At 40.5% G+C, this 24000-nt stretch overlaps 1 protein-coding gene across 2 annotated transcripts in view; it reads left to right on the forward strand.

The window, feature by feature from the left end:
• The window catches only part of ANK3 (ankyrin 3), a 1160209-nt gene that overhangs the window by 943252 nt on the left and 192957 nt on the right, over positions 1-24000 (forward strand). For both annotated transcript variants that reach the window (XM_029609754.1, XM_029609755.1), the window contains 2 exons: positions 12233-12457; positions 18797-18951. In XM_029609754.1, coding sequence (XP_029465614.1) covers positions 12233-12457; positions 18797-18951 — 380 coding nt within the window. The remainder of the gene's footprint in view (positions 1-12232; positions 12458-18796; positions 18952-24000) is intronic.

The raw sequence follows: 24000 nt of genomic DNA on the forward strand, positions 1-24000 counted from the left end.
GCACCCACATGTCTCCTAAGAAAAGGTTCACGTCATTGAACCCAATGCAAAGGTATATTAGAAGCTATTTGCTTCTTTTGACATATCACAGGTAGCCTTTGTTAAATGTGGAGATGTCACAGTGCTGCAAGGCCCTTGGCCAATTTAGCTCAGGGCTAGTCATGTAGTGCTTCTGTATGTATGTACCTAGAAAACATGCAGAGTAGTTTGCTTTTCACAATAACTTGTATCAGTTACAGTCCTTTTGCTATCTGTGGCCACCTTTAAAGCACATAGGCTAAGACCTCCTGAGGTGAACTGCTTGCAGAATGATCTGTTTCCAAGGTCAGTCACCACTTTTCAGGGGTTTTACAGCTGCAGGCCCTTGATGATCCATATGGCTGCATGCTTGTGGCCAAGCTGGAAGAGCTGTTGTCCTATAGGCTGTGTCTCATGTGGTGTTTGTCACTTTTACAGATAGTAGTGAGCAGGGTGTAAACATCACGATTTTCAAAAATGTATAAACATTTTTTTAACAGCTGCTTCAACGGAGAGACCTGGTGGGTTTCCACCCTATGATAACACCAGTTTGATCTCACAACTGTTTGGTTGGAAAGAAATTCTTTTTTAAACAATATTACGGCACATTGTAAAGTTTCTGCGGTTTAGTTAGTGCCTGTCTCGAGCAAATAGTTTGCACACTACTGAAATGCAATAACGCAGAGCAATGTTTTAGTCACTTTTTAAAAATAAGTTTTCTTACACAGTCAGCAGTGTTTATGGTATAACGCAGTATGTGTTCCTGCAGGTACTTGAGAGAAAGTTATACAGGGTGCAGTTTTCAAATCTTCCTGCATAAATGTAAAGTCTGCAGTTACTTTTACCCCCAGACTTCACACCAGTGCTAGGGGAAAGTACAAGCTTATATTGTCTTTGAAAATTGCCCCAGGAAACAGCGCCTGCAGAGTGTTGCCCTTGCTTTTTCTTCTGGCACTTCTTCCATAAAAAAATAACGCATGTAGATTTGAAAATGTGATTTCTGTGCGTTATTCCCCCCCCCCCCCCCCACTCTATTTACCCAGCTAAAAATACATATGTTATTGATCCCTGGGTGTACGTTTAGCCAAGGAAAGGCTGGGCAATTTTCAGCCAGCCAGTTTACCTAGGTAAACTTATATTTACTTGCTTAAATGGTTCTGAAAACTGCCAGCACTTAGGGCCACTTGTACACATGGGATTACAAGCTCATTTTCAAAGGGAAACCCAACAAGGGTTCCCCTTTGAAAATGCAGCTGGCCATGGACAGGCACATACAGTGCATACATCTGCAGCAAGGGTAATTGTGCCTGCATAAAGTATGCTTGTTGCTTACAAAATTAAAGCCCCACATGCCTTCCCCAATCTCGCTCTGCCCCTTCTCACTTCCTTTTTCAGGTGGGTAAAAGTATGTTTACTGTGACAACACCCACATTTTTATCCATAGGCAAGGGAGGAGACCATTTTCAATAGGGCTTTATATGCAGGTAAAAAAGAGCTTTGAATATTGTCCTCATATTGTCTAGGAATTATATATGTGTTAGACCTACATATATGCATAATGTTGTCCCTCAAATGTTGCTTGATATTTTTTGTTTGGCCAACTATGGATACTTTTTTTCTGCCTGCTTCCAATTTCCCAATATTAAGATTTGTTTACATTATTTACTCTGTGAAATATTTTTCAGCTTTTTGTATGATGCAAGGTGATCACTCTGAACTTTGTGTGTGAAATATGCTTTATTTGCTTGACTCCTTTTTTTTTCTCAGAATATATACAATGATAAATTTACTAGAATATTACTCCAATGTTGTCAGCCTGCTTGAAGTTTGAGATTTTGAAAAGAGAATAAAGCAATAATGAAATTAAATAATATATCTAGAAATAAAATGATGGTAGCTACTTCAGTTCTGCGTTGTGCCCACTCAGATAAGTTTACTGTTAAGAAAAGATGGTGTCCTAGTCCTATTCTAGTCCTCACGCTATCGCAGCATCTATTAGCCAGGCTCAGGGTATGTACATACTGGCTTGCAAGTAGAGCTGTGATCTGTGGCACCAGGCATCAATTAAGAATGTGTAATAGAAATCCTATCTACAGGTCAAAGATCTGTGGCTACTATTTATATCGGGGAGGATTTCTGTAGCATTTGAATTGTTTCTGTCTTTGGAATAACAAAAGTGCATGTAACTAATCAAAACATCTCCTGGGATCCAGTCCAGATTTTCCTACCCAGCACATGTGTGTCAGGTTACTGGGGCTGCCTGCACTCCCATCCAGGTCTCCATAACCAGACTTTATTTTAGTATACACTTTAATGCAGGGACGCCAACTCCAGTCCTCAAGAGCCATAAATAGACCTAGATTTCAGGATATTCACAGTGAATATGCATGAGTTCAATTTGCATAAAACAAAGGCAGTGCGTGTAAATTTAGCTCATGCATATTCATTGTAGGTATCCTGAAATCCAGGCCTGTTTGTGGCTCTTGAGGACCAGAGTTGGCCACTCCTGCTTTAATAGTAAGCAAGTACATCCTGGTTTTCCACTTGCAAGGTTATGCATTAGGGCACAGGTCTTTACGGATGACAAGTGGATTTAGGCTCAGTAGCAACTTAAGCAGTTTGAGAAAGCAAACTCATAGTTCAGACCGTCCAGGTCAGGTTATACAGATATTAACACAGGAATCCATTTTTTCACCTTACAGGCACAGATACATTTATCTACAGGCACACAAGATTTGCAGGTCTCCTCTGTATCCTCATGGCTTTTTCCTTTGCCCTCAAATTGTTCAGAGTACTGCCTTGTTCCCAACAATCCTCGTATAAATTCATGAGGACCAATTTGGATCCTCAGGGGTATGGTTGTGGTTCTAGGCTTGGGAGATTAAGCAAACCCTTTCTGCTTGCTCAGTTTCCCTTTTGTGTAAGCATCAGATGGCTCCTGCCTCACCCCAGCAGTCTGCCAGTTCGAGACTAGCACAAGCTCTTTGTTCTGACACACATAGAGGACAATTGCCTCAAAGAAAAGACCATAACCAACTGGTTGATCAAATGTATCCAATCACTGGCTGTTTTCTTGCATGTGAGTCTCTTTCACATGGGTGGTATACCCTAAAAGCTTTATCAGGTCTTTCATGAATTAATTTTTTGTTGTTGCGTATTGTAGTACATTCCTTTTCAAGGCATATCTCTCCTCTTTAAAATAATCCATGAAAGAGAGACCATGTATACACCCAAACATAAGATGTTTACAGGCTGGTGCTCCCTTGTTGTGCTGTGCAAAATCAGGCAAGAGTTCAAAGTGAGAGTTTTTATGTGGTAGGCAGGCATGAATGGATGGAAGTTAATATTGGAGCTCTGTTTTGGCACTATGATGTGCTCTCTCTGCTAATAACCTCTTCCCTGCAATGCTCTACTGAAAACATTTTTTTCTATGGAATGAACATATGTAACACTTCCTTTTAAAAGGAAAATGTTAATTGGCCTTTTTGACAGACTTTGTAGTTATAGCATAGATCACTTAGTTCCTGTTTCATCAAGATCTTTTCCAATAGACGCAGAATGTGAGAAGAGATTTAGTTAATCTACCCGTTAGTAGAGTCTCCTTCTAAAGCACTGAAAAATAAAATCATTATTGCTATTAGAAAGGATTTTGTAAGATCCTGAGTGCATTGTACAGAATATGGCAAGTGATCACCAGTGTACAATACACAAAAGAAGATTTTCCCAAAATAATGTTTATTACATAATAATCAAAATATGTCTTTTTCCTAACACAAATTTCCATAAACTAAAAATCGAGTACTTTAGAATAGCACCAGAGATAGTGTAAAAAAAAAAAATAACCATAAGCAGCTATAAAAAAAAAACCACTCAAAAACTTTTATACACTGAGGAAAGGCTAAGGAAGTTAGGACTGTTCAGTTTGGAGAAGAGACAACTGAGGGGGATATGACAGAGGTCTACAAAATCATAAAAGGACTTGAACAAGTTAATGTAAATCAGTTATTTACTCTCTCAGATAATAGAAGGACTAGGGGACACTCCATGAAGTTAGCAAGTAGCTCATTTAAAACAAATCAAAGAAAATTCTTTTTCACTCAGTGCATAATTAAGATCTGGAATTCATTGCCAGAGGATGTGGTTACAGCAGTTAGTGTAACTGGGTTTTAAAAAGGTTTAGATAAGTTCCTAGAGGAAAAATCCATAAACTGCTATTAATTAATAAGCAATAGTAGCTTGAGATTTATTTAATGTTAGGGTACTTGCCAGGTACATGTGACTTGGATTGGCCACTGTTGGAAACAGGATGCTGGACTTGATGGACCCTTGGTCTGACTCAGTATGGCATATCTTATGTTCTTATGTATACACACAGACATATACACACAAAACCGATCTACCCTCTCTTCTTCATACATCTCTCTTCCCCTTCACTTCCCCTTCCCCCTCGCTCACTCACTCACACCTCCCTCCCATTCACCTCTTCCTTCTCAATCATTCACTCCTTCCTCCTTCCATTCCCTCTCAGTCACACAACCCTTCTCTCCCACTCACTCAGCCCTTCCCTTCCCTCTGTCATTCCCTCCCATCTCAGTCACTCACCTCCCTCCCACTCACCCATTCCCTCCCTTTCCCCTTTTCACATCCCTTTCTTTCTTTCATTCATAACATAAGAAGATAAGAAATGCCATGCTGGGTCAGACCATGGTCGATCGAGCCCAGCATCCCGTCTCTTGACAGTAGACAATCCAGGTTGCAAGTACCAGGCAGATTCCATAAAGTAGATAATCTGGACAATTATGTAAATCTCCTCTTCCTCCCCCATCATTCCCAGAGGTAGCACTGTCTCTCTCTCTCTCTCTCTGTCCCCTACTCTCCTTATCCCCAATCCCCCTCATCTCTAGTACTCACTCTGTCTATTGCCCTCATCCCCAGCACTGATTTACCAAACCCCCTAATCTCCAGCGGTCACTCTTTCTCTCTCAATCCCACTCAATCCCAGCAGTCACACATTCTCCATCTCCCCCATCTCCAGCAGTCACTCTTATCAATCTTTCTCTATCAATCTCTCTCATCCCCACACTCACTCCCTCTCTCCATCCCCCCTCTCTTTTTCATTCTCTATATCCCATTCTCAGTTCTTTCCCCCATCCCCAGCAGTCACATTCTCTCTCTCTTTCCCCCTCTGTCCCAAGCAATTACTCACTCTCCCTTGTACAAACAATTGCTCTGCTGGCCTCTTTTACTTTTAATCTGTATTATTTTTCTAATCAGTGCCAGTACAAAGGTATTAGACTCCCTAAGTGAATCTTACAGCTTTGTGTCCAGTCTTCCCCACTACGGCCCTTTCCATACACAATTTAAAATTATGCCTTTATAATAAAAGAGTTTACATGAAAAAAGGCACTCAATGTACAGTCTTTGGAAGTAAAAATATCACAACAGCATGTATATTATATTTACATGAACTGAGGTGGTTTCAAACAGAAAATCCTACATAAAAGCCAAAAAGACCCTTGTAACACATATGGTATTGGGCTATTGTAAGGCAAGTTGGGCATGGGCTTGGTCCTCAGAAAGCAATGAGGACACTAAATTATAATTACAATATAATAAACCTCCCATTTCAAAATATCACTAACTGCCAGCACTCAAACAGTTACAACCATACCTATGAAAAGATGACCCTGCAAACATTATACCAGGCCCTAAAACACTAATACACTGCCTATTAGGAAAACAGAGCAAGCTAAGCGGCTATAGATCCCTAAATAGAAATGGCACGTTAGCAGAATACTTAATCTCAGTCACACATGCAGAACAAAGACAGACCCTCACTAAATACAGAATGAAGAGACTATAAAGTATAAATTGAAAAGTGCAGACAAAAACTGAACTGAAAACTGCAACAAGTCAGATTCTTTATGTAGTACACCAATGGTAAAACAGAAAAATCACCATTCTTCAAAAATCATTATTTATTTTTTATTTATTTATAAACTTTTTCATACCGGCATTCGTGGGAACATCACGCCGGTTTACAGGTAACTTTGAAAGATTAGAAATTACAATGAACAAGGAGGGGGAAGGTGGGGCAGGCTGAAGAAAAAGGAAGCGGCAGCTGGGAATTTAAGAGAGTAAGTGGAGAAACAAAAGGAACAGTACCATTAAAGGGTACAGACGGTGAATAACCTTAACAAGTGAACAAAGTGAGACCATGGAGTATGTACAGAAGTATCATGGAATATGTACAAAAATCATCATGGGATATGTACAATAATAGTAATTTTACAAAACTGTCATAATTTGGGGGAGCAGAGTAAGCATCATACAATGGGGGTACAATAGTCAATATACACACTATGTAATAAAGGCTGGGGGGGAGAACTAAATTAAACAGGCAGAATTACTGTACAGTTCTGAGGGAACAAAGTGAGCACAGTACATTGTAAAGGGTACATGCTAAAGGACGGTATGAGGGGCTGTGCGAAATTGAAAATCTGGCTAGGTTTGCTTCGAGTCTGGGTAAGCTTGTTTGAACAGCCAGGTCTTGGGTCCTTTTTTGAAGTTACGGAGTTCTGCAGGTAGGGAGTTCCAGAGAGGGGGGCCGGCAATGGAGAAGGCTCTTTCTCTGGTGAAGGAGTGATGTGCAAGTTTGAGGGAGGGGGGTGTGAAGGGTGCCTGCGAGGGAGGTTCTAGAGGGACGATTTGATGAACGGAAACGTGGAGCATCCTCTAGCTATGAGTGATTGAGATTGTACATGGAGTTGTGGAGGATGGTAAGGGTTTTGTATTGTATGCGGAATGAAATAGGTAACCAGTGCAAATCCTTTAGAATGGGAGTGATATGGTCACCTTTTCGAGTATTAGTAATGATCCTGGCCATGGCATTTTGCAGTATTTGCAGGGGTTTGATACTAGAAAAGGGGAGGCCCAGAAGGAGGAAATTACAGTAGTCCAATTTTGATAGGATGGTCGTCTAGATTACAGTGCAGAAATCCTGAGCATGGAGAAGGGGTTTGAGTTTTTTAAGGATATGAAACTTGAAGAAACCCCCCTTTATAAGGGTGTTGATATGTGGTTTGAAATTTAGCTATTGATCTAATGGAACACCCAAATCTCTGACAGATTGCAAAGGGGCTTTTCCTAGATTGGTGGTGTCTGAGATAGAATGCGGTATACGGTCAGGTTGATTTGAGATTATGAGGAGTTCGGTTTTCGAGGCATTTAAAGCGAGCTGGAGGTTGGATAGTAGTGAGTTGATGGATGCGAGACAATAAAATCAAGAAATATAAAGTATCGATTATAATAGTAAAACCATACTAATAAAAAGAATTAATATTTCAAAACAACTGATGAACAGAACAACATCCAATAATTACAAACTCATATATTATTTTTTTAATTTCCCAAAACAATAAAATATTTAAAAACATCACATTAAATAACACCTGATTAATTAAAATCAATAAGGATTAGAAAAAAATACTCATTATTCATACTTGGAAACTTTGACATCTGGTCACCATGAAATTGTCATTGATTAGTGGGAGGGGAAGCGAGGTGTACAAACTTTCTGCTCTCTCATTTGCATACACAGACATACCCAAACATTGTTTCATAACTCACACACACATAAACACCAGCTCCCTCCCTCTATCCCAGGTGTATAGACACACACACACACACTGGATCCCTCTTTCTCAGGCACACACATACATGCTGGCTCCCTCTCTCTCAATTATAAACACTCACTGGCCCCCTCTCTCTCAGGCATGCAAACATACACATGCACACTAGGGATGTGCAATCATTTTTCCCGAATTAGGCAATGTCAACAAAATTGCCTAATTTGGAATGGTTTGGAAGAACCGAAAAATGATTGAGTTTTTTCTGAAATTTCGGAAAAAATTCATTTTTGAGTAAGTGCACGCAAACGGGAGTTAGCGTTCTCTAACTCCAAAAAGTGTGCACTAACCCAAAATGGGGCCCCCAAATCGTGGGAAAAATGAAATTCCCGCGGGGGGGCCCCGAAACGAAGCCCAACATGAAATTTTTCCCCGAAGCACATCTCTAATGCACACACACCCACATTGGCTCCATCTTTCAGGCACACATACACACACACTCTGGCTCCTGCTGTCTCAAGCAGACACATCTCACCACACACTGCCTCTCTCTCTCTCATGAGCACACACACACACACACACACGCTTCCTCTCTTCCAGTTGGGACAAAATCCCCCAGGCCTTTTGCACTTGGGCTGCCGAGTCTGATACGATCCCTGGCCACCGGACAGGATAGAATCCCCCAACCGCTGCGGGTTTTCAATTCAGCTTGCCAGGCTGTAGAGAGCACCTGGGGGCCTTACCTCCCCCCCTCCCCCCGTATGCCAAAATTTATAGGGTGTCCTTCTTTGTACATAGTCATTAGTCACAGCATGGTTCTTAGCAGTACATGAAAACAATGATGTTGTTTTAGCATATATAGATAATTATTTTCAGAAGGCATCTGCTACTTTATAGCGAGACCCTGAGAAAAATGTTAAATTAAGTATGATTAAATGTTTTCATAAGAAAACATTTTGTAATGTTTATGCCATCTGTTTACGATTTCTGATTAATAGGATGTTTTTATGCACAGCTGAATTTTTTTAATTTTAAAATAAAATCACTACTGAGTTTAACTTCTAATTCATTGTGGATTTTCTCTTTGTAAAACTGGATACTCTTCAGGCTGTTGAAATATCATCCCAGTTCAACCTTGATCATGAAATTAGAGGGTTCTGGGTTGATAGGTCACTACTTTATTGTGTTAACATAAGGAACATGGAAAACAAAAGTGGACCTTAGATCCTGCCTGAACTACACCTGCTCATTTAGCCTTTGCCTCCCAAAGGGGCCAACAACACAAGTATCCCTCTTAAAACCCTCAGGCAAGTTCTCTCGTGAAATCTTGTCTTCATGCATAAAGGGACACAAACATGGTGGGTACTGTTTTCTAAAGATATTTCCTTCACACTCACAGATTGTAAAATTTTCAGTTTGAGAAGCAGACCCCAAAAGTTCTCTAAACTAAGCTTAGCCATGGACCTGCTCGTGGTGCTGTGCATAAAGGGAGACGTTTTCAGACTCTGTGTGTAGGTGACAGGTCCACAGGTATTTTTACCCATAGGTTTTCCAGCTGTTCTCAAATGGAAAGCATATGCATGCTATCTCTTTGAAAACTGGCCAAGGAAGAGCACTTGCAGAGATTTGCACTTCTTTGTCTGTGGATACTTTTCTCATGGTGACAACAACATGCCTTGTTTTGAAAATGCAAAATTTAGGTGTGTTGTAGCTGTCCCCTAACCCCACCCGGGGAATGCATCCATGAAAATGTGAGTAAAAGGATACATATTGTGGTTTCCATGTACTTTTACTGACATACAGGGTGGTCTATTTTCAAAAATCCCTTTTACCTGAGTAAAAGGGTGTTTGGAGACTTATCCTTAACTTGTTATTGATGCATCAAATAATAGATTAACCTCAAGGGACTATCAAACTTAGGGGGTCATTTTCAAAGGCTTATTGCGTGCGATAAGCCTTTGCCGCACGCGAAAAGTTCCTTTTCGCGTGTGATAGCATGCTGGGGGCGGCAAGGGGGTGGACTCGGCGATGTCTTTGCTGGCTGTGATAAGGTTAGTAACCTTACCGGCGCCAGTAGCGCACCGAATAGTACCACCTTTCATGGTGGCGCTATTTGGTGCGAAAGCCGGCAGCAAAGACACCGCGGTGGTGCGAAGGCTGCCGGCTTTCACAGGCCCCCGCCCCCCGTTTTCACAGGATTCATCATTTTGCGATAGAATGGTGAATCCAGGCCTTAATCATTATATATTGCTTTCAAAACTAAGAACAACAGATTCCAGAATAAACAAAGAGGAACAGAGAACTGGCTTTATTTTGAAAACCTGCGACAGCAACTACAAAATCTATGCAAATAGCCGTGGTAGGAGAATTATTTATAGCTATAAAATATTTATATGATTTATTTTCCAGAATCTTGGATTATAAAGAAAAGAGAACATGCTTTCGGCAGTCATGAATAAAGTGTCCATGTTCAATAGGCTGGCGAGCGGCAAAGACAGCCAGATAACATTAGCTGAATATTCAACAGGACAAATCTCCTACTGAATGTACTCAGCTAAAGTTATCTGGATAAGTTTACTAGGAAAACTTTCAATGTAATCATCTGTTTTCTGAATATAGCCAGTTAAGCTGAAAAATAAAAACAGAAACAAAAACCTGGAGTGAGCAGCAGCCCAGTTCCCTTCTCTACCCCCACCCCCAACACAACCCCTCCAAGATAAGAGAAAAATGTCTGTTCATAGGGCTGCTATGCTCTCTTACCCTGGCCATGCTGAACAGTGAGGGCCCCTCCCAAAGCTTAGCTGAATGCCTCCCCCACCCCTTTGCAATGTTTTACATTTGTGTGAGTGTGAGGGGGGTGTTGCTGCTACCTCATTGTGGCAATGGCCGGGAGGAAGGGGAAGGTTGGTTTTTCAAGGCAGGAGAGATTCTGGGGTGCTGGCGACTCCCCTGTGAGACGAGGTAATAATGTCACCTCTTCTCGAGGGTCTAAGCTAAGCTTTGGGGAGGGTGGCCCGCATTTTTTCAGGAGGGCGAGGGGTCACAGGGTTGTTTTGGCCCAACATTTTGTCCCTAACTTTGGGGGTGTGATCAGGCCACTGCTAGTGCTAAAGGCGTTTTCTTTGTGTTTGTTTCTTTTGTTTTTTATTTACCTGTCTCTATGCTAAATATAGCCGGATAGTTTTAAAGTTATCCTGGTAAACATAATCAGTTAACCTTTAGACCTGCTTTCCACCACAATCAGAGTAATTAGGATAATTATCTGATATTCAGTGCTATCTGATATTCAGTGCTATCCAACTAAGTATAAGCCTCACCCCTGGAACACCTGCCATGATGCTTCTCTCTTTTTTTTATCTGGATAAAGTTTAACCAGGTGATGAGGTACCTCATTCTTTATTTATTTAAAAATGCATATTCAGCCTAGCAACATTTCTACGCAGTGTACAATCAACATAGGCAGTATCTCAATAAAACATTTAACCAGTACAGCTTAACGATAAAACTTTAAAATAATATGTCAGACAAACCTTCTGAATATGCACCTACTGATGCCTACAATGTCAACTAAGCTTGAAAGCCTGTTGAAACAAGGCAGGAAAATTACTGGGTCCCCTCCTTGCGTAAACTAGGATTTGCAGTCTCACTTTTCTTATTTAGAAAATAAGATTATACTTCTCAGTGGGAATTGTAGACGCAGAAATGGAGCAGAATGTCCCATGGTCAGAGTTGACTGGTCCTCCTGTACAACTAGCCCAATTCAGATTGAAATATTCCACTGCAAGGCCATTGTTTATTTGAAGTGACCAAGGCAGGGTTTACTCATTCCTGAAATATTCTGTGCATCCTAAATCATCTATTTGGCCTGCTTCCATGGTTAGTTTGGTTTGTTTTGGGGAGTGGGGGGAACTGGGGGAGGATAGGTTTCTATTAGCACCAAATGAGGGGTGAAAGCCTTCTTAATTAGCTTTCTAACAGATTGTTCAGGCCTGGCGCATTTCCGTCATCCTTTGTAAACATGGACTGATGATTCCCCGCATGTTGACTGTACTGCTGTATACTACACAGTCTGGCCCTAGCATTCATGCAAGATTCTAACACATCCCAGCCCTCAACAAATATCTGACATTTTACATCCAAGCAATGACTGAGAAGCCAGATACATTTCAGAGGGCTATGATGCTTCACCATCACTCCTATAGTCCTTTTTCACCACTTGTTGTTATACTGGAATCTGATGCACCGCTACTATTATGTACTGTATTTAACTGAAGATTTAATTTTGTTAGTATATGCATTTTAGCAAAACATCTAATTTCTTATGTTTTCTCCCATTACAAGATGATATCTCGGTTGATTGTTTTGTATTTTCATTTACTGAAAAAGGTAGTTTCAGGTCAGATTGCAGATACTGAAGTGGCATGTAACAGAAGAAAGCTCTTGTTTCATTCATGTTTGCAATTTGGCCTGTGAATTTCATTTGGCTTGAATGAACTCGAAGAGGCTCTGGCTTTTTTACATTTATTACATAAATAATGTGCTCAAGTTGCTACTGTCTTTTTTTTTCCCCTCCCCCCCCCTTCCAGTTTTCTTGTCAGTTTTATGGTGGACGCACGAGGCGGATCAATGAGGGGTAGTCGCCATCATGGGATGCGAATAATTATTCCACCTCGCAAGTGCACAGCACCCACCCGCATCACTTGCCGATTGGTGAAGAGGCATAAACTGGCCAGCCCACCCCCCATGGTAGAAGGAGAGGGCTTAGCCAGTCGATTGGTGGAAATGGGTCCTGCTGGTGCCCAGTTTTTAGGGTGAGTGAAAACTTTAAATTATTGTTCAGTATTCCCAGGATAAGGCCTTCAGTTATGGCACCACCCGGGATGGTAAAAATGTGTTGTCTTAACTGAATGTTGGATGTTCGTCGCATGCACGCACACACACACCCCCTACTCACACACACACACACACACACCCACCTTTCAATGTAGTTAATGTTCATCAAATGGATACAAAACCGAAAGGACTTTCCCATTACTTGCATGTCTGAAACAGCATCATTTAATAACACGTTAACTTTTCTTGAAAACAAAATGAGGGGAAACAATCCACTATGATGTGGTAGTTTTTGTTTTTTTGGGTTTTTTTTGATTATAATTTTTTTTATATTGCTATGAATTTTGTTCATCAGCGTGAATGGCACTCTGGTGAAAGCTGTTTCCTAATTTCCCCTTCTCGTTTCTCTTCCTGCTGCATGGATGGTATTCAGTAAACTCCACCTTCCTACCAGTCCTCCCCCTTTAAATGAAGGGGAGAGCTTGGTTAGCCGAATCCTGCAGCTTGGGCCTCAAGCAACAAAATTTATTGGGTAGGACACTGCATTATTAGAAAACAATATAGAATGTCAATTTTTTGTGTTCTAATTTTTGTCATTCCCATATTTGATTTTAGTTGTTTAGGTTTTCTTTGAGTTTTTTCCCTAATGCTTTCAGTTGATCTAGGTCACTGAAAGAAAATCATAGTGGCTTGATTTATTAAAGCTCTGCAAACTATCTTTTGCTTATAGGCATGTGAAATTCACTGCAAGCATCCTGCTTCCATGAGTGCTGTACTTCCATAGTTTTGAAATCTGAACTGTTCCAGCTGCATCAATTGCATTTTAGTAGACAATGATAGCCTTTTAATTTCAGTTTGGTCATGGAGAAGGTATTTACAGGCTTTGAGATGACAGGAGATCACAGTATTGCTGAGCATGCACTTGGTAAAATTTTTACTGTTGATGTGCACTAAAATAATAGATTGTCTGTAAATTAACATTTAGAGGTTGGAAGAACGTGGCAGTATTTTGCAGCACTAAACTATATCAGTGCTTCCCAACGTTTCAAGCCTAAGGCACACCTACAATAATAAAAATATTGTGTGGCACACCCAGCCTGTATGGGACAGGCAAGGTGGACATGGAGAAGACTGATATGGTCAGAAGAAGAGAGAGGAAAACACTGAAATCCCCACCATTGTCTCTGCCAAAATTGAAAACATAGGGAGAGAGGACACATGAACTTTTCAGAATGGACCAGTTCCTTCTACATGTAAGGGTAGAATAACGGAGAAGTTGGTGTAGTGCGGGCAGCTGGCTCATTTGGTTACCTTGGCTACCACTTGTGGTTGCCAGAGTTCCTTCACTGCGGCTGCTCCCATATCTCAAAGTAAGTCTCATCCAGTGCTCAGTGCAGGCTCTCCCCATATCACTCAGCCTGGGAGACGACAAAGGCTGGAAGGACTCGGAGGAGGAAAATCAGGAGGTGCTGTGTGCACTGATGTGCTGTACAAAAAGAGGTCTGGATATCCCTGCGTGCCATGCTGCCCATTAATTACCACATGCCAGGACTCATACTGTAGCTTGGAAGAAGAGACATGCACAACTCCTGCACGTTTAAGAGCCACTGTTGGGACTGTTGTTGCTGCCAGGTGTTGAGAAGAGAGCCCAGGTGCTGGTCTGGATCTGAGATTCAGGCAGTGGTGAGTTTTTTCCACGACAGACCTGATCAGGTCTGAAAACGGCATAAGTTATGGCATTTTATTTCTGAAATGAAACAATACAAAAAACATTTTTTGGGGGGTGGGAGAGAGCTACAATAAGTTGCTGCCTGGGTCCTGTGCAACCTGCTGACAGCTGTCTGGAACAGACACGCAGAGGCAGTTACTTGCAAAGAAATTCACTTTATTCCTTTCACTATACAGCAACTACTTAACATTTAGGACTATCATTTCCTTTTGAGGCACTGGCAGGCCGATGCAATATAAACGCGCTAAAAACGGGTGCTCATATTGAGTGCCCGTTTCACTGATGCACGCCCATCCTCCTCTCCTGGGCACGCGATGAACTATGCTAATGAACTGCCACATTAAAAGGGATGTACTAGAGGAAATCGTGCGTCCTTAGCGCGTCCTTGGCATCAGGCGCCCAGGAGACATGGCTGTGTGCAGGTTAGGAAAATGGACGCTTAATACGAGCATCCATTTTATCCCGCAGCAGCTAATTGACTGGCACAATATATACACACAATATGTATGGTCTGGAGCATGTATATATTGTATGTGTGTATTGTGCATTCAGAAATTTTTTTTCAGGCAAGCCTTTTTAATTTTGCATGGTGCTGCTTTCGGCGGTTCCTCCTACTTATTTTCCGGACAGAAAAGCAGTATTTTTTGTTTTTAAGTTGAGCCCTTGATGTCCGGCCAGACTTTACGCCTGCTGCGGGACAGGCGTAAAAGTTTCCATGTTAAAAAGCACGTGTCGGGTGCACTGCTATTTTTTAAATTGGGGGTAATTGCTAATATCCTCATCTACATAACATTTACATGTAATGAGCGCTATTAGCTATGCACTTGTTTGGTCATGCATTTTTGACCCGCTAATCCCATTACTGCATCAGGAGATATTCTAGAATGTCCAAAACGCGTGTTCAACTGCGTGTCAAGCTGTGCGCTAGACTGTCAGTCCTTCTAACAGTCTAGCACATAGCTAGACTTGCATCAGCCTGTGGGACTTCCACATACAAGGCATTTGTATAAATGACGGTGGCCAGCCCAAGTCCCCAGGATTCCCCTGCAATACCTTATACAGAGTCTATGCTCACACCCACACTACAGAACACTTCTATTCTCACCTCTAAATAAGTTCATTTCTCTGGGATCTGTCTCTCTCTCTCTCTCACTCGTCTCCCTCTGACTCTCTGAGTGCAGGCAGAGCTTAAGCCATGCTCTGATTACCCTGCAGACTCACCTATATCTTTCCACTCAGCCCCACCTGTGTGCCTGGCCGCTGGCTGACTATACCCCTCCCCCCTTCTAGGGGAATACAGATCTTTTCCCCTTTCTAGAGGGAATCCTGAGACCTCTCCCCTTCTAAGGAAATCCTTAACCCCCCCCCACGAGCGACAATAAGAGCTTCCTGTGGTGAGACAGAAGAGAGCACTTGGCTTCAAGAAAAGTAGGGCTGGATCTTGTGTATAGGTTTTTGATTTCTTTGTTTTAGGTTTTAAGGGTCTTAAGAGGGCCCACCCATCAGTTATTGTACCATTTATTAGCATGCCAGAAAGTATATTTATTCCTTAGCTCCTCCAGGAGGGGCAGCTGAGGTTCTACACGGGCAGCCTGCCTTTGGCATCCCCAACCTGAAGACTGGCTTCAAGTAGGCCTCTACTCAGGATCTCAGGACTACCTTTCCCAGCAGCCTGGTGTTTCCTGGTCCACCCGGTTTTATCAGTTCCTAGCAGCAGGGCCGGCGGAAGCACAAGGCGAACTAGGCCTGGGCTTAGGGCGCTGACCATTAGGGGGCACGAGGCAGGTGGGGCTGCGAGTGGTGGCGCCAAAGAGATGGGGAGATTCGGCAATCTCCACTCCTCTGTGAGGCCGCAGCCCCACATGGTTCGCGCCCCCTAATGGGGGTGGTGGCCTGACTGGGAGTGTGGCACTCGTCCTTGCCGCTGCGGCACCGCTGCTCGCAGCCCCACATTGCAGTAGGGGGTGGCACGAGGAGGCGGGGGGTTGTCTGCAAGGCAGAAGGCGCCTAAGGCACCTAATCCCTTTGCACCGGCCCTGCCTTGCAGCCTTGTATTTCTTGGTCCTTCTGACTTTATCCTCTCTTAGTTGCTTCTGTGCATGTAAAGCCCCTGCTTCTTACAAGGGCATTTGTTTTGATTTTTGAAACAGCGCACAGTGTTTTCAAACAAACAAAACAGAACAAAAAAAATCCCTATAACGCGAAGGAAAAGAAAATTGTGAGCAGGCACCCACCTAATAAAAGGCTGAAATATTTACAGTAATTTGCAAGGGATGTTAAATGCCACATTAAAAAAACACCACGGGCTTGATATTCAAAAGCATTTACATGCTTAAAACTGGGCTTTACATGTGTAAATGCACTTTACCCATGTAAGCAGGCTTTTGAAAATTGTTACAATATATGCCATTGAATTGTCCATAAGATATTCACGTGCAAGTGCACTTTATACATGTAAATGGCTATTTAAAATTGCTACGATAGGGGGTCATTTACTAAAGCTTTTCTCCCATTCTTTGCCCATGGGAAAAATGCTTAGTAAATCAGTCCCTTAGTTTGTTACATTTACATGTGAAACTCCTTTGAAAATTCCCCTGTATATATAACATGTATGTTTTAAACAGACAAAATATTCCTATGCTCTTCTGACCAGCTGTATTTTAACGTACAAAATAAATCCTTTGTTCATGTTGATCGATGTTGACTGCTGAATACCTTCTCTCAGAATATTCTTGTTGGATTTCATGCTCAGAAATTTGTGATTCCTAAATACAGACAGTGTCTGGAGTATTAACCTGCAAAGTTTGTATTTCTCAAAAATGTTTGTCTATTTTGGTTTGCAAATTCATTTTAGTTCCAGTATGTATTGATATCTTTCTGTTACAATTGGCCAACAGTAGATGCATTTTTTTTAATTAAGTAAGATGACATAACAGTGTGGCGAACCCTCAGAATTCCTTTCTTCTGTCAAAGTTCTACATTATCTTATAAATAGTTGTGTTTTAAAGTGGTTGCCATTCAGAAATTAAGAAGTTTGCAATATTTTCATTTAGCATATGTTTGCCTGGCTAATCACCCGGAATTTAGTAAATCATTGCCTTTGTTTATTGTAAAATAAATTTGAGTTAGCTTTACATAACTTGCTACTCAGTATTTTTATTCTGTGAACTGAGTATACATTAAGTATATCTTTTTGTGTACAACCTCTGTAGGAGAATAATGATACTGTCTATTGAAACCTCTTAAAGCTGCATAATCCAAACTTGTTCTCTGTCTGAATATTTAAGAGCTTCAGTTATTTGGCACTCAGAGTAGGGTGTCAAATAATTCTCAGCAAAATATTTCTCTTGTAAAGGATAGGCATGACATATAGGCAGCCATTTCAACTGAAGAGCCTGCCTTCATAGGACATGGGAAACATGAACGGTTAGAGCCTAACTTTCAAACCTACCTGCAGTACAGCATTTGCACACATAAGTGGACGCAGTTTATAAAATACCATGCATTTATACTCCAAACGTACGCGCGTATGTTTCGGTGGCATTTGAATATTTCTGCTGCAAGAAAGCACATACTCTACCCATTTTATGAACACACAAACGTGAATTAATCATGACATTGCCCGAATGACCACCCACAGCTATAATTTACAGTATGCATGAGGGCCAGCACTTTACCCTGAATCCCCACACCTTCACCCACACACCTCCCAGTCAAAAACTGTAGTCAACCCACAAGTCTCGGTTCACTTGCGCCAGTCGATTAGCATGTGTAAAAGCGTACAGAAAAAAGTTCAGTAATGCATATCTCTCACAAAATAGCAGCTTCAGCGCATTCCTTTTACCCCTGCCTTAAAATGCCCCAGACGGCCCTTTTCTCCTCCCTGTAAAACACGTACATACTCTTGGTGTTTGTAAAATAGCATGTGCATGAGACACCTCTTTGAAAATTCACTCTGGGGCAGATTTTAATACCTACGCGCGGACGTAGATTTGTGCGCGCGCAACCCGGCGCGCACAAATCTATGCCCGATTTTATAACATGCGCGCACAGCCACGCGCATGTTATAAAATCCGGGCTTGGCGTGTGCAAGGGGGTGCACACTTGTAACCCCAGTTGGATTTACACACGTAGGGCTTTTAAAATCTGCCCCTCTGTATTTTGTAAAGGAAGTGCACAGTCTTTACGTTTGCTGGATACAACAACCAATGAAATTCTTTCAAGCTTTAGCATTCTCCATACTAAAGATTTTTGCTCACAGCATTGGAGGAAACTTTTCTTCTTAATGGAGTCTTCATTTGTGTTTATTTTCAGCATCCTTTTAATAATGGAACACTGCATTTGAAAGCTCATGCTTACCATTAATAGTACATAGACAAACACATTATAAATAAAAAAATCTCTTGGCAACAAAGGATTCTGCAGCTTTGCCACTTCTTTTACAGAATCATTTTGACTGTCACAGTTTTTGTCATATTTAAGTAATCCCTAAATTGTGTTCAGATTTAACAAGAATAGGTGATCGAAGGGCATGAAAAAGAAGTAAATATGGAGTAAAAACTAATGTAGACTCGTTTTATTTCTTTAGCCCTGTAATAGTGGAAATCCCCCATTTTGGATCAATGCGGAGCAAAGAGAGGGAGCTAATTGTGCTCCGAAGTGAGAATGGGGAAACATGGAAGGAACATCAGTACGACTGCAAACTAGAAGAACTCACTTCATTATTGAATGGAATGGATGAAGGTATGTATAGTGCTACCTAACAATGCCATGAATGTATGACTGGGCCAGCTCGGTGGTTTAGTGGTAATAATGTGTGCTGCCTTGCAGGAGGTCTAAGGTTATACAGAGGCTAGTTTTTGTTTGGAACTGCTACTGAAATGCAGATAAGTGCTGGCTTTAACTTCTGTGAACTATTGAGTGCCTGGTTTAATAGTTTTCTCGGAGTTCATCTTGTAGCACTGTATACAAGTTTAGCAGTAATAGTAGGTCAGACAGGGATACTGCAGAGTCCCAAGTTCCCCAGGGAGAGAGAGAAACTTGTCAATTGCACAAGAGCAGTACCTAATGGTCGGGCTGCAAGTGCTTGTGTGTTAGGTTTCAGAAAGAGCTGTGGTCTGCTCCAGATATATAAGGAAGGAGAGGATTAAAAAATGGGGAGAAATCCTTGGGTATTTATGAATGAAGGCCCATGGCAACTAGTCTCAGTAGAGATTGCCCACTATTAAACTGGAAGCCCAGAAAAACAAGAGAAAACTGCCAGACCCAAAAGAGAAATATCTTTGGCTGATACCTGCTTTCGTGGTTTGTCAGAAATATGCAAGTTGTTATCCCAGTAGGTTAAAATAGATTTAGGGAGGGTCAATATTCAAAAGTTTTATGTGGTTAATAGATCTTTTAAATGCATAAATATACCCAGTTAAAAGTTCCACTCTCCCCCACCGCCCACATCCAGCTAAAATCTGTCCCCGCAAAATTGCTGTGTGCAGCCAGATTGCGATGGGCCCAAAGTTGGTTTTCAAACTCAGGGCTTGATTTTCTAAAGCTTTTCTCCCATTCTCTGTCTGTGGGGGGAAAAAGCTTAATAAATAAGGCTTTTAGTTGGTTACACAATATTCTGTTCTTACTGACTACATCTGTCAAAACTGCTGAAATGGTATTTTATTCAGCTTCCAACCATGAGCTGCTTTGCTATTTATTTCTTGATTCCATTTCATTGTCGTTGTTTCTTCTGCTTCAGTTGTACAGTTAGTTGGTGTTCAATGGAATTGGGGATTTGTATTTTTTCTTGATCTCCCTTTTATCAAGATTGGAGTTCATTGCTTAGAATTGCTTACATAGATAGATGATGAACAAGAAAGTGACCTTGCTGGTCCAGACAGTTTGCATCTGAAAGTATGCATTAACTCAATAAATGTATTATTTCTTCCAACCACTTTGATGATTTTCCTTTACAAATATTCTGTTTGGCAGACTACCATGGTACTCTTCTATTGTCTGTAAATAGCACAGCAAAATTGCAAAAGAATGAACATGAAAAAGTACAGTATTGTCCTTTTAAATGAACATCTGATGCAAGAAGAAACCAGTCAGAATGCTTCAGTCACCTGGCACCAAGAATTAAAATACGACTTAAAATATATAGTAATTTTTCCTATTATTTTACCATCAAGTAATCGACTAGCCTAAGCAACCATTTCAGCGATGAGTGTCCTAAGGTCAGGTAATAATTGAAAAAGTCCAGATAACCAACCTTGTGGGCAAATGTAGTTGTTTCCTGGGGACACATTCTTCTGGCGTCAGCTGCCTTGTTTGGATCTTGGAGACCGCCACCATCTGGCCCCCTGCCTCAGGCCCTTTCTCACCCATGCCCTCTCTCATTGACTTGTAATGCCACACCTTCTGAGTAATAACCAGACAGCTGACAATTCTTATTAGCCAGCCTCGTTTAGGTCCCAAGGGGCCCGGTATTCACTTAAATTAATTTCTTCTCATTGTGCTAAAGTATATGCCATTAATGATACCAGTTTCTTAAGCACACTCAAGAGTAAATGTTATAATAGTTTTTCTTCATTGCCCAATTATCACACAAAGATTAAAAACTCACGAAGGAAAAATTAAGTTGCCATTTGTTCTGAATGCAGCATCACTTTTACTGGAAAAGCAATTTAGGAGAATCACTCTTGGCAGTATTTTACATTATGTTAGCAAAATGAATAAAACAAAAATAAAGCTTATACAGAGCATTTGTTGTTGGTTTTGCTCTGAAGCAGTACTGTCTTCAAAATATTAGTCGGCCTGTTTCTTGGCTCTGTTCTTTCCTATTTTGTTCTTCCTCCTGGATCTCATTTCTGCTGCAGTACTGCTGCTGCTATTTCTCTATTTCTCTTTTGGTGCTAGACAATTTTAGAATTGAAGATGTGATTCAGACCTTCAGAGGGATAGCCATGTTAGTCTGGTGTAACTGAAAGGTGCCAACCGCCTCTTGCCATTTTAGAATTGAAAATGCTCATCTTTAAAGAGAATGACTAGCATTGTACAGTAACAATTATAAACTGGAGCTTACAGATAAATCCTAATAATAATTATAAATTATATTGTTATAATATAATTATATATATATATATATATAATATATATATATATATTATATATAATTATATATATAATATATATATATATATATATTATATATAATTATATTGTTCAACTGTTCTATGTAAAGCCCACTACTCTTTTTGGGCATTTAAAAGTTGTATGTAAACCGGATTGATTTGTAGTTCCTACAAGAACTTCGGTCTATAAAAATTAAAAATAAATAAATAAATAAAATAAATACTTATAGGAAATTGTACTTTTAACTTGATTGCACAAACAATATTACTTCATTTAAACTTACATATTTGAAAAAATACAAATATCGCATACGTCAACAATATACATGAACACCTTTATAATATATAGGATTTTTTAAAACCATTAACAATAATGATCACAATCAATCATACATACTGTCAGTCAAAATCATCCATACTCATTCATAAAACATCCCCAGCATATGATTCTTCTTTTATCCCAAGGGTTATATAGAGAGATTTCCTATGGGATGCATACAGAAATCAGGTTTGTGCAAAACAGAGTCATATGTTGGGGACGTTTTTATGATAGTTTCAGTGATAGTATGTGTGGTTGATGGTGATCATTATTGTTAATAGTTTTAAAACATCCTGTTTATTATAAAGGTGTCCATGTATATTGTTGATGTATGCTATATTTTGTCTTTTTTCAAATATGTAAAATTAAATGAAGTAATATTGTTTGTATAATCAAGTTAAAAGTACAATTTCCTATAAGTATTTATAATTATTTTGCATTCTAGAGTACCAGGAAGTATTCCAAAATAGCATTTCATTTCATGGCTGTCAACTTGAAAGTTGGCTATGTTGAAATATTGCTCTTCGGTATAAAGTGCCATTTTATAGGATTATAGTCTGAATTCGTAGTTCAAGAAGATAAGATTTAGGGGTTAATATTACAATGATTAATTCTGTTAAAACTGGATTTTGATTACATAAATATATAACTGGTTACAAATTCCAGCCCTCTCTACTCCCACATCCAGCTAAAATTTGTCTGCACAAAATTACTAGTATATGCACAGATTTAACCAGCCATAAAAGTAGCTGGGTTGGAGCCTGCTGAGGGGAGAGTTTTCATATTTAATCATTTAATGTGATATTCAAAACCAAACGTCTACATTTTCTTCCTAAATTTTCACAAGATAAGACTTGTCATACTGGGTCAGACCATGGGTCCATCAAGCCCAGTATCCTGTTTCCAACAGTGGCCAATCCAAGTCACAAGTACCTGGCAGGATCCCAAGAGGGAGGTAGATTCCAAGCTTCTTATCCCAAGAATAAGCAGAAGATATCTGCAACTCCACCTAAATAATGGTTTATGGACTTGTCCTCCAGGAACTTGTCCAAACCATTTTTAAACACAGTTACACTAATAGCTTTCATCACATCCTCTGGCAATGTATTATCTAGTAGCTTCATTGTGTGTCCCCTGGTCTTTGTACTTTTTGAAAGAGTAAACAACTGATTAACATTTACTTGTTCCATTCCACTCATTATTTTATAAACCTCTATCATATCTCTCTTCAGCTGTCTCTTCTCCAAGCTGAAGAGTCCTAACTTCTTTAGCCTTTCCTCATAGGGAAATCGTTCCATTTCCTTTATCATTTTGGTCACCATTCTCTGTACCTTTTCTAATTCTGCTATATCTTTTTAAAGATGTGGTGACCAAAATTGCACACAATACTCAAGATGAGGTCGCACCATGGAGCGGTACAGAGGCATTATGATATTCTCTATTTTATTCTCCACTCCTTTCCTAATAATCTCTAGCATTCTATTTGCTTTCTTGGCTGCTACAGCACACTGAGCAGAAGATTTCAACGTATTATCAACAATAGCGTCTAGATCCTTTTCCTTGAGCCACCCTTCCTTTTCTCCCCTGCCCCTTTCCGCCCCTTTCTCCCTCTCCCCCCCCCCCAATCCCTTTCCCCGCCCTAAGGTCCCTTCTTAAACCCCTTCTCGTATCTCCTCCCACTGTATTACTATTGTACATAAGTTATAATTAATATTTATGTTTTTTACCTCGAATTTAATTGTACAGCATATCCTTGGTCCCCCTTATCCCTCTACCCCTCCTTCCCAGCTCTCCCAATATATTCCTTTTTACACCCCTTACCCCCTCCCCCTCTCCCCCCCCCCCCCTCTCTAGTTACTTTACTCAGTTCCTTGTAAAGCCCTGTTGGCTATTTTTGTTCTATGGAAACCGATGTGATGTCTTCCAAACGAATGTCGGTATATAAAAATTGTTAAATAAATAAATAAATAAATAAATAAATAAATAATTGGGGTTACTCTTCCCTAAGTGCATCACTTTGAACATGTCCATGTTAAATTGAATTTTCCATTTGTATGCCCAGTCTCCCAGCTTTGCCGTGTCCTCTTGCAATTTCTCACAATCCTCTTGTGATTTAACAACTGTGAATACTTTGTGTCATCGACAAATTTGATCACCTCACTTGTTTTTCCCATTTCCAGGCCATTTATAAATCTATTAAAAAGCAATGGTCCCACAACAGATCCCTAGGGCACTCCACTATTCACCTTTCTCCATTGGGAAATGTTAACATTTAGCCCTATTTTCTATCTTTTAACCAGCTGGCAATCCGCACAATAGGACACAAGCCCCCTATCCCTTGACATTTGAATTTCCTAA

The sequence above is a fragment of the Rhinatrema bivittatum genome, chromosome 7 (genome assembly GCF_901001135.1).
Source record: "Rhinatrema bivittatum chromosome 7, aRhiBiv1.1, whole genome shotgun sequence".
Lineage (NCBI taxonomy): Eukaryota > Metazoa > Chordata > Amphibia > Gymnophiona > Rhinatrematidae > Rhinatrema > Rhinatrema bivittatum.